The sequence below is a fragment of the Buceros rhinoceros genome, unplaced genomic scaffold (genome assembly GCF_000710305.1).
Source record: "Buceros rhinoceros silvestris isolate BGI_N320 unplaced genomic scaffold, ASM71030v1 scaffold15864, whole genome shotgun sequence".
Lineage (NCBI taxonomy): Eukaryota > Metazoa > Chordata > Aves > Bucerotiformes > Bucerotidae > Buceros > Buceros rhinoceros.
Genome location: NW_010406611.1, coordinates 25,087 through 36,823, shown reverse-complemented (window position 1 = coordinate 36,823; position 11,737 = coordinate 25,087). Strand labels below are relative to the sequence as shown.

General features: G+C 36.0%; 1 protein-coding gene across 1 annotated transcript in view; it reads right to left on the bottom strand.

The window, feature by feature from the left end:
* Window positions 1–146: 146 nt before the first annotated feature.
* The window catches only part of CFAP54 (cilia and flagella associated 54), a gene marked incomplete at both ends in the record, with an annotated part of 35,650 nt that continues 24,059 nt past the window's right edge, over window positions 147–11,737 (bottom strand). The window contains 4 exons of the mRNA XM_010134186.1: window positions 147–269; window positions 8,495–8,657; window positions 9,465–9,571; window positions 10,971–11,156. Coding sequence (XP_010132488.1) covers window positions 147–269; window positions 8,495–8,657; window positions 9,465–9,571; window positions 10,971–11,156 — 579 coding nt within the window. The remainder of the gene's footprint in view (window positions 270–8,494; window positions 8,658–9,464; window positions 9,572–10,970; window positions 11,157–11,737) is intronic.

Sequence of the window (11,737 nt, the reverse complement as noted above, 5' to 3'; positions counted from 1 at the left end):
AGTTTATATAATAATTATAATTCTTTTTACTATTATTTCTATTATTATTATTCAAACTTCTGCATAGAAAAGGTTCTTACTTCTCCCCTAATAATTAGACCTGGATTAATAATGATTCTTGGATTAGGCTAAGATTTCACACATACCGATAATTTGTTGGCTTTAGAAGTACATTGGTTTCCTCTTCGCCCATAATAAACAAGCAACACTGATGCTGGGTTCTGAATCATGAAACGCAGAGTTCCTGGGGGATAAGGCCAGTCAGGGTGCTGGAGGAAAAAAAGAACCTGGATTTCTTTCCGGTTCTAATTGTTCCTTAAAGCAGTTTTGAAATAGTTGGTGTTATTCCACTTGGTAGTGGAATCCTAAGAATTTAACAGAGCTAATTAATACACTACATGTTGTATGATGATAAAATGTATACAGCAATTTTATAGGATAAACAGGATTTTGATTTTTACCCCTAGCTCTGCCATACTGTAGCTGTATGAAGCCAGTATCCATGGGGAAGGAAGCATGAAGCACAGACCTGATTCTGCTCTTACGCTGCCAAGCAGCCAAGAGAGCCGGCAGGCCCCCGCAGTTCTTGCGTTTGGAAAAGCCCCCACAAAGAAGCTCCTATGCCAGACACCACACCCACCCCCTCACACACACCCCCCTCCAGACCTTGGTGAGGAGAACAGATGACTGCCGAGAAGGAAGGAGAACACCGTTACTGGTGACTGCTGAAATGTTCATTTTAGTTCTGGATGTCTGGCCAGGAGCTAAGCCAGCCCTGAAGGTGCCCTGACTCTTTACAGAGCTTCGCCGTCCTCACAGCTGTCCTGAGAACAGCTCGGATAGACTAACAGAGCCAGACCCATCACCTCGTGAGGATTTCTTATGTAGCGTGTGTGTGATACTGAGATTTTCGGTGTAGTTTGCTTCAACACATGTTTTTTTTCTTTGCACATTAAGTAGAATCCTAAATCATGCTGACATGAGAGACAAATGAGAATAATTCTAATTATCGCTGGGGTTTCAAAGTGGAAAATTAAATTGCGGTGGTAAATATTTGACTTCAGCACTTGCCTCTGGACCCTTTCACCCACTCTATTTTAAAGATTAACCTATGCCTCATATTTTCACTTCTCTCATTTGATGATGTACTCAGTATCTTTAACTCAAAGAAAATCTTTGGCAAACATAAATGGAACTCTTTGCTGGCTTAATTAATTCAGCATATTAGCCTGTAATTCCAACAATTAATTCTAGTTCCATCATTATTCTTTTTAGACTCTTTCTTCTTGGATTTCACTGAAAATGGATTTGGAAAGAAACTACTATCCTTTTTATATTGTGTCTCAGTTGAATAATAAATTCCCTGCTTCTTTCATCCAAGGATCTGAAAATATTTTCCAAATGTTGATGCAGAAAACTTCAAACCCCCTACTGATTAGGAGGTTTCTGTTATCTACAGATAAAGAAACTGAGGCAAATTACTAGGATTATTTTGTTAGACTGATGTCATCCAAAAACTGTATAAATACTTAGGCCAACAAAAAATGAGCGTAAATTTAACCTATAGTGGAATTTAAAAACCAGTCACATATCATTGAATAAATGTGTGTGAAATTACTAATTTCCACATCATAAAATTAACTTAACCAGAAATAATTTCAGGTTGCTGTATATTTGTAGGCATGAGACAAATCCTGTGAATGCCTTGAATATACAACTCTCTGTCAAAGGCAGCAATATAACTTAAAACTGTATTGAAACAGCATTTGAAAAATTAACTTTTCAAAAACCCATTCAGACCTGTCAACGTTAAGCTCCCTGTTCAATTTCAGTTTGAGCCTTAGCACATTCTCGATGATGCAGTTACTAATGACAGGTCTAGAAGCTGATTTTGTTCTCAGGACACTTTCTTCATTCAGTTCACAAAACAGACAATACCAAAGGAATTTAAAGAAATCCCCAAACCTCTTTTTACTGTTCTTTAGTTCCCTGTAGGATCTTTCTTGTTCCTCAGCTGGGGGACGCGCTGAAGATCAAATGTCATTCATTGCAGAATCCTTTCCTTTTGTCCCCACAGTGCTCTCTCTCTCTAGCACACACACTCTCTCTCTTTCCTTGCCCTGTCCCACAGCTTATCAGATAGGGAAAACACCATCCATTCCTTTCACAGGTGTGGAATGGCGAAATATTTCAGGTAAAATTTGAAAAAAATTGGTAAAATGTGCTAGTGGTTCAAAGCTGTCAAGGCGGTAAGCAGCCCTTCCTTCGGTGGTGGTGTAGGGGCAGAACACAGAGCAGACCTTCCCATCGCAGGAGGTCCCTCCCTTACACTTCAGACTGTGAAATCAAAGACGGTGCCTTTCCCCTCTTCCTTTTTAATTTTGGAGACAGTGGCACAGGCAAGTATTCTATAGAAACTTAATTGAGCGTGGTGCTGACACAAATTTATTCTAGTCTCACATATTGAAAGCTTTACTTTTTAGTGTTCATCGTGAAGGAAGAACCCACCCAAACTACTATAATACATAAAACAAGAAGCAATTTACTTTGCAATTAGCTTTATACTTTTTTTTTCTGTGCAATTACTGGAGACATTTAGATATGAGCTTCATTGCTTACAAGCAGATTTTAACTAAAGAATTTAATTATATGCTAAAAGAAAAATGTTTTCTCCAACATTGTCTTCTGAAACCTGCACTGAATACTTAATCCTGTGTTTATGAGAGTAAAATCTGCTGCTATGGATACAGTGAGGTCAGTGTTTCAACATTATTATTTTACTGTGCTGTGTTAAAGGAGATGGTATGATAATATTTTTGTTTCAATGAAAGTATCTTAGAAAGTGTAACATATCTTAAATACATATGTAAAGCATTTTATTTAATATTGCTCTTTCAAGTATAGGAATTATAACAAGGTTCAGACTGGCAGCGCTAAAGAAACACCTCGTCTGCAATAGAACTTTACTTCCATTTTCACCTGATGCTATGGAGTGCTTTACAAATACTAAGCTGCACAAAAGTCCTATGATAATCCTCAAGGTGACCCCAAAAAGAAAAAGAAAGGCTTATACTTTTTACAAGGTGTGAGGAAAGACTGAATAGCTTTAAAAAAAAAAAAAGCTGCAATTTTCTACTTGTTCCTTGTAAAAGAAAAATGAATAATGTCATTTTTTTCTGCTTTTTGAAGAACTGCAGAACAATGAATTCTTTTAATTGAAAGAATAATGCTAAGGAATGTCTCCTCCAAACTGCTCTTAGGCAGTTTAGTTAAATAACCGTTCTAATTAAGTTTTAAAATTGTCTTGCAAAAATACCTTCCCTATCAGTTACTTAGTTTTTACTTTCTTTTTATCATTGCATATCATATTCTTCTAATTTTCCTTCTACCTACAGCATTCCAGAAAAGGCTACACAAAATCGAAAACAGCACGACTTTTGAAAAGCTATGCATAACAAAAATACATCCAGTCATCTTTCTTCACTCAACCAGGTAACATTTCTCTGAAAAAGCACAAGCCAAGGTAAATCTGCAATTTCCAAATAACTCAGTATATTCTTCTCATTTTATCACTAGGCTACAGCACAGGGAGAGCCTGACTGAAGAGAACGGGGCTGGTGTTTCAACCCGTTTGTTTATTTTTCACAGAAACGGAACCCAGGAATGGTAACTCTTAGTCCTGACTTTCCATGGCTACGCAGCAGCATAGCTAGTGGTAGGATGTCTCACAGGGCTCCCGGATTTTTGCTGATTGTTGCAAACAAACTATTGTAACTGGCAAGGAAGTGCCTGGCTTTGTGATGTGAGCAAAACCAAAGGCGCACGAGCACTCTCTTGTGTGGCATTGTTCAACTAACTCACTTTGTCTGTCAAATTCATCATCTCTAACACTGGAGAAACATATTGCCTGAGGTGGCTGTTGTTAGGACTCATTAGGGTTTCTTCAGCCCTTTAAAATAATATTTACAACATTGGCCACATAAATAGAGGTTTTGTTAGTATTTTAGAACAATGTCCGAAGATGTTCTGTATAGTACCATTTTATTTTTAAGACTGGCTTTTTTCTTCTCAGGAAGATGTTTTGAAATTACGGAGACAGCTGAAGGATATTTTCACCCTCAACAACCTGTTATGTGTTTTTCTTTAACAAAAGATAGAAAAGTCTGAAATGCTAGTTTCCAAATAGAAGTGTAAAAGAAATTTAGTAATGATTTCAGGTAAAAAAAAAATGCTCAACCTCAGAAATAAAACCAATTTTTGGTAACTGCAAAAACAATTTAAAAATTGCTGGTAAGAATAGAACTTCAGAAAAAAAGCAGTATCTATTAGCAGGTGCTAGAAGGATATAAGCCTATTCAGCTTTTCTAAACAATAAATTCTTGAAAAGCTAGAAACCCCCAACAAACTGACTTAATTATAAATGATCGAATAAATCAGATTTTTAATTATCTTATTAAGAAACTACTTTTAATACATTTAATTCTCAAAAAAGTATTTCAATTTTTCTATTAGTTTTTAAATAATTGGAAATAAGCTAAAAATTAAAATTAAAAAATTCATTAGGAGCCAGCTCCTGCTGTGATTTATGAGGTTGTCTCCATAACACCAGAACTTACATCTAAATCTACAGCACTCAGCAACTGATTAAGTTATTGTAAAAACAGAATTTAGTGAAACAGAGAAACGATCCAGTTGAAGAGACTTTCTTCAGTTATTGTACATCCATTGGCAGGATCAAACATATCTTCCAAACTGGCTATTGATTGCAAAGTAACATCAAATGGTATCTGAAAAAAAAAAAAAAAACAGGAAAAAGCAAACAAACAAATAATTTTATTAAGCTTTTAGATACCAAAAAGTATGTATCTACTAATAGCTCCATATTAAAGCCAGATTTCTGACCTACAACCAAACAATAAGTTAGGAATACTCATTGCCTTAATATAAATTTGTGGTTAATGGCATCTCTTGTAGTAAAACAGGGTTACGGGAAAGAAATTTCTGCGAACAGTCTTGCTCTAAAAGTTTATCCTTATCACCTGTAGGTAAATGAAGATACCAAAGAAGAGCAGCAAGAACAATTAGTAATTTGGAAGGCTTTTTCTTAATATAAGAAGTTGAAAGAATTGAGCTAACAATAAAAGGTGAGACGAGGGCTATAATAGACTGGTTTGAATGTCCATTGGATCTGGAGAAGAACTATTTAGCTGATTTAGATATTAAGAAAAACTAACTAAAGGAAGAGAAGCTTGAAACAGGCTATCTAGGGAGGTTTACTTCTAACGCAATTATTTTATTCATAGATTTACTTTTAACATTTAAACTGGAACTCCCAAACACTGTGCCTTATTATCTCCCTCAGAAATATAGCTATTCATTAAATAACTTTAAAAACAAGCTGGCCGATCAATTTTTATTCTTAAAACATGAACATTAAAATCATTTTAAATGAATAATTCAATAAAAATGCACTTTTTCCACTTAGAAATATAATTCAGTGCTGAATCAAAAGCACCATAAGGCACATGATCAGAAAAAAGAGAATCAAAGAAGAGAAGCTGGAAACATGATAGGAGTTAAAGTGTGACAGCTCAGAGAATGAGAAAACAAATACCACAAATTACAACTGACTGTGTCCAATTAATTCACAAGCAGACAAATAACAAAAAAGTGTGTGGAGGGGAAAAATGATGTAAAACTACATATAAGCAATGTATCTGCTGCCTTCTCTTGCATGCTTGAAAACAAAGGGAATGTACTACCCTCTGAGCTTTCCACCTCTAGCCGAAAACCGTGGGTAAAGCACACGTGCAACTTGTTTGAAAGTCTGGAAACACTACTTAGAAATATGCTATGCATAATGAAGTGCTGAACACTCTACGAGTTCTGTTGGCTTCAGAGAAGAATGAAGATACTCAGCATCTTGAAGGACTAGGCTTCACTTGCTCAACCAAATCTGCTATATCTAGTGTGAAGTCTCTGTCTGAAACTTTGTGATGAAAAGCCCGCTGTTCCACCTGTTGAAGCATTTTAGCTTTGTTGTGGCATTTAGCCAGAATAAAACAGAGCAGTTAACATCATATTCTTACTGAGTGGACACTACGAAATCTAGTCCCTCATTTTCATCGTAGACCCACAAATAGAAGCAGGCAAAGTGAAAAGGGATTCACAAGAATTTAAAACAGGCCCAGGAGGTCCACGTGATTCTGTGAAAGCTGAGCTGTGCCTTTCCCTAGGTATCTGTCAAATCTCTCCATATTTCAATGGGCTATGAAAATTATAGCTTTGCAGAATGAATATGTATGTATTCTGATGCGTTGATAAAGCCGGACTGAGTGATATGAAGGTCTGGGAGTCATCTGAGTGAGACCTTCAGGATCAGTAACAAGGGGTGGCAAGAATGGTGCAATACGTATAAAAGGGAAGTATGTACTCCTAGGTACCAGACTGCAGGATGCACAGGACGGCATTACAGATCCTCTCTTCTATAACAGGTCACTAGCCAAACTGATCCCATATAAAACTTGGGATTCTATTCTGGTAAGAAGAGCTACCTGACTGGAAAAGAATAGTGCAGTAGGTGCCTTATCCATTATCATTCCCCTGTGAACAATTACAGGCAAGATATTTGAGGATTAGTAGGAGCAGTGATATGTTACAGTGGATTTCAGAATCTTCCTTGGAGTTCCTTAAGCCCTGGCAGCTGTGGTCCTTTCCTGTGGTCCTTTCCATGATGCATTTGGCAATTGCATCATGGAAATTCACTGGAGTCTGTGTAAACGATGACCAGAGAATGGTGGATAAACTAAATGAACCCATTGTGAGATTCATTTTTGAGAAATTTTTGTAAAAAGGTGATTCTAATGAACAGTGGAGATTTTAGCAGTTTGTAATGATGCACATTTTTATTTTATTTGTGAAGATGAAAAAATAAAACCCAAACAGAAATCCCAACAATGTACGAAAAAAAAATGGGAAGACACTTGGTGGTATAATCCATGTTTCAGTTTAACTGAACAATTGTTTTATTTTAGAAAACAGATTTTTACTATTAATGAGAACAGCCTACCTCAGTTATTGGCAAGGACAGGGCTGGAGCAAGAGACAGCAGTGCTTTGACTTCAGATAAACACCTTTTAGCCATTTCCTGATGGTATAAAACAAGAAAAAAACTAATGCTGTACTATCAGTCTCCCCTGATAAGCTAATAGATGGCTTAGCTTTACAAAATGTTTTAGAACAATCAAGCTTAGGTTATTCTAATTGAATTCACAGCAAAATAAACCCTAGCTGATGAATATAAATTTTCTGCAACACAAATTGTTGTGGTTGCTGTACAAACACAAGTGCCCAAACCTTGCACTTTCTACTGAGGCAAAATTGCCCTTGGCTCAGGTATTAAATCCAGCAAGCGAGCATACTTTTGCTACGTGTTTACTGAAGACATTATAGACAAACACTCTGACAAGATGATATTTATACATGTAGAATGCACGGCATGTTAGTCTTATTAGTATTCTAAACACTGTTTTTCCAATAACTGACATACATTAATGAAAGTTTGAGCAAAACCCTTCAGGTAATCAGAAACACCCACTAAAGGACAGCTCTGTCTACCCTCCTGAACGCTCTATGATTGGCCAAAATATCATTTGTTCTCCAAGCTGGTCAAAATGCAGCCTCGTAATAATGGCACAGTGCACAATTGTCACTGTTTCACAGCATCCATCAGACAAAATGACAGCCTCTACATCATTAATCATTTCATATAATAGATATAAAGAGAATCCTGTCACATGATAAATGTCTCCCACTTGGAAAATAAACATCTATTTTGCCTTGGCATTTATCAAGCAGCAGTTATGCTGTGGCAACATTCTATTTCAATGACATTATCTCAAGCAGACCACATGGAAAATTCTGAAATTACCTCTTTTGTGTGAATATGTGGGGGGAGTTATTTGGTGGTGGACCACGTTAAGCCTTGCTAATAAAAAGAAAAGAGGAAGGTGGTGTGGAGACAATGAAAATAAAATCACTGCCAGTTTTAGTCATCTCTCAATAACATTATTATAAGGTTCTTATTTCAGAAACCACCAGTGACAACTTTGCGTTGAAGATGTGTAGCTGATTTTTAAAAAGCACTTTCGGATTGATTGCCATGCTAATTCAACACTCTGTCAAGTGTTTTCAGATGTAGATTACTACGAATTTTGGCATCAATTTTCAAATCTATGTACCTGAAGATACAGCTTTTATTTCCAAGTGGAAGGTTGAACATACCTGATATTTTTGTAAAGTGACAAGCAATATATAAGGCAAAGAAAAAGTTAAATATTAAATGAAATGTGAAAATATTTCAACATGTCTAGAGAGGGGTCAGGGAATTTTAATCTTTTATGTCTGTCTTCCAAGTTATCTGTCATTTATTTCCCCAAAACAGTCATTTTAAATGAAGTCAGACATATTTAAGAGCAGAACTGGTCTCACTTACTTCTGTTTTTTCATCGAGATGTACTTTTGCAACATTCATTTCCGGTTTCTTTGAAGGAATTATTTTCAGACTTTCACTTTGTTCAAGAAAACTTGTAGAACTTTGCACCAACATTTCAGCTTGCTGCTTCAGATCAGATAATTTCTTCTGTAAAGAAATAATTCTGAAAGAAGACAAGATTTTTCATTATGGCTGCTATAAACGTTGTTTCCACTTTATAATTAAACTGACCCAGCTTTTATTACATATTGATTAGGTTCCACATTTTCTTTCATTTCAAGACAGATATCATAATTTTACAAAAAGAAGTTTTCCATTAAAGAAAGTGGAAATATGGAATGCATTAGCTTTTTGCATTAAAAATTGTAAGAAGTATTTTAAGTATGCCTCTCTAAGAAAAGATTTTCTAATCCACTCAGCACAAGGATGACAGGGGCTGCAGCTCTTCTTGGCCCATTATTCCTTCCCTTCCAGCTGCTCAGCAGTTCCAAAATTTCTGAGGCTAGATGAATAACAAGGAAGAAGTAATGAAAGACACCACAGGATGTAAAATGAGGGGCTGAGTCTGGGGCTACAACAGAAAAATTCTTGCATGCTCAGAGCTATAATATGGGATTGAGAAAGTAGCTGATGCAGTGAGAGAATGGCAATAACTGCTGGTACTGCTTCTTAGATTTGCCAGCATTTTCTTACATTGCTATGCCAGTGTAATAAAACTAGCATGTGTTACTCAGGTCTTCAAGAATCAAAACTAAAATGCTAATATAGTGAAAATGCATGTTTTGATGGCTTTAATGCTGTGTACAACATCTGACAGTTTTTATAGCAAAAAATCTCTGAAAAGTGAAAATGAGTGCTTTTAAAGATTTACAGCTCTTTGATATTTTGTACTTTATTTTGGCTCATCCTAAATGGTTGACTGATCTTTAATATAGCATGAAATAACAAGATAAATTCAGCGATTATTTACCTAGCCAATGGAATCCACAAGTGGCCTGAAAATGTAGACATTGAACTGAAAATCTTGGTGTTGCTAACCTTAACAGGCTTTGTATTATAAGCATAAAGCAGCAAAACCTGTAAGAGAGATGGAATGAGTAAGTTATAATGCAGTATGGCGTAGTAGACCTGAGCTATTTCAGTGATACAAGATTATAGTAACTGTCAAATACACTGTACTGATGAAGACTTAGATAACTGACTTTCAAAAAAGGGGGGAGTGTGGCCAGATGAATTTGTACTATACTCACTTTTTATAGGTTTTAAAGCAATTTAATTATGCATATAACTTATATGGGTTTGAAAATTAATTATTCCCTATAGAGTCACCATCAAAATCCATGTTGTCCTGATCCCGTTCAATCAATCCCATTTATGCTCACATCCAAAGTTCCAACTTGAGGCAGGCTGAACAAAATGCTTTTACAGAATTTCCAAAGACCTATGTAAATAGTTAAGTTTGCAATATGGCCTTGTGCATGGCTGTCATCATACCATGTTTAAATCCATGAAGTGCACATAACTCACCAATCTAATAAAGCTGTATCAATATAAGAGCACAAGAAAGTGAAATAGAATGTTCTCATCTTTCACTGAAATAATTCGGTCTTATAATTGAAAATATGCTTCCTAGTGGTAGCTGAATATTTTGACTATATGGAGAATGAATGTAAAGAATATGGTGTGCATGTAATAGTTGTTTTCAGGAGTTGTCTCGAGACCCCTAATGATCCATAAGATTTCACTAAAGTAATTGGCAAAACTGTATTGAAAAGTACATTATTTGCACTAACTTCATTCACAGGGCTTCTATCACCTTTCTGATGGAGATGAAAACGGTCTAGTAGGAATTTTTACACTGAACATCTATGCCAAAAAGTTTGGCGATCATGGGTTTCTATTGCAGCAGCAGAAATTTCACCTACATGCTGTTCCTGTGTTTAAAAATAAATGGCCTAGTCTACTGCTTTCCTGCAACCCTCCAATCTCTCTCATCTTTCATCTTTAGTCTGATTTCTTAGGGAGCTGAGGTTTACAAAATCCCACTTCCCCTGTATATACTTATCTTTGCTTTCCCAACAGCTTCCCACCAAGCAGTATTGTTTGAATATACTGGTCAGCTCTAACCTAACCAAACTTAACAGAGCGAAGGTCTTTAAGACATTGAGGACCTGCAACAGGCATGAATACATTGTGGCCTGGAAGTACGCAGGTACAAGCACACAAGTACATACGGTCACAGAGTATTTCTTTGGCCTGCCACCAAAAAACTGTCAGGGCATTCTGATGGTACTGCAGAAAAAGTTTGTGGCGCAGTAAATATATAGCTTCCTGATGTCCAGCTTGCCAATCAGTGTATGTGTAATTCAATTAAAAAGCTGATCAATCATAACATATATGGATATAATGGAATAATAATTGGAAATTAGAATTAATTTGTTCCAATACTGAAGGAACTGCTTTGGTGTACTTATACCTTAGTCTCTGTGTCATTTGATGGCTTTGCCAGAGAAGGAATGTACCACTGAATGTTAATTTCCTTATCTGAAGCATTTGCTGCCCTACTCTCTATCTGACTGTCTGCTTCTGTGATGACAGAAAGCGGAGAAGCTATTCTCACATGTGGCATCTTTGGTGTAACTCCAGTAATTTCAAGAGACATCTGAAACACAAGAGAAAATTTTTAATTATACTTTTTCTAGTGTAACGTGCAAAACTGTTATAATCTAGTGTCTACTAGAATCAGCATGGCTTTCACTCCTGCACAAACATATGCTTATTTAGATAAATGGGTTATTTTAAAAGATGTCCATTTTACCAAGTTAAGGCTTTTCAAAGTTCACATGATGAGATATTTCTAAAGGTAATGCAGAGGCCCTCTGGGCTGACTTAGAACACCCTCAGTACGTTTTTTGCTAAAAAATATTCTTTGACATGCTGACCATATAAAATTTAGTTCTGCAAAGGTAGTTTGTCAGCTGTATGTATTGATAATTAAAATAGTAATCTCAATGTTAGACTAATACTTTATTTATGTTTACCTATTTGTTTTCTCATAAGCTGTCCAACTACAAATGGTGATACCTACTGAATAGTCAGTCACTTAAATTGCGAAGATCTGTCATATCTCATACTAAAATATTTACTAAAATAGATACGGAACATTAGCAGGTTACTCATCAAATAGTTACTGATTGTCATTTACTAAGGAAGTAATCAAGGAATACTGTCAACCAACACTCT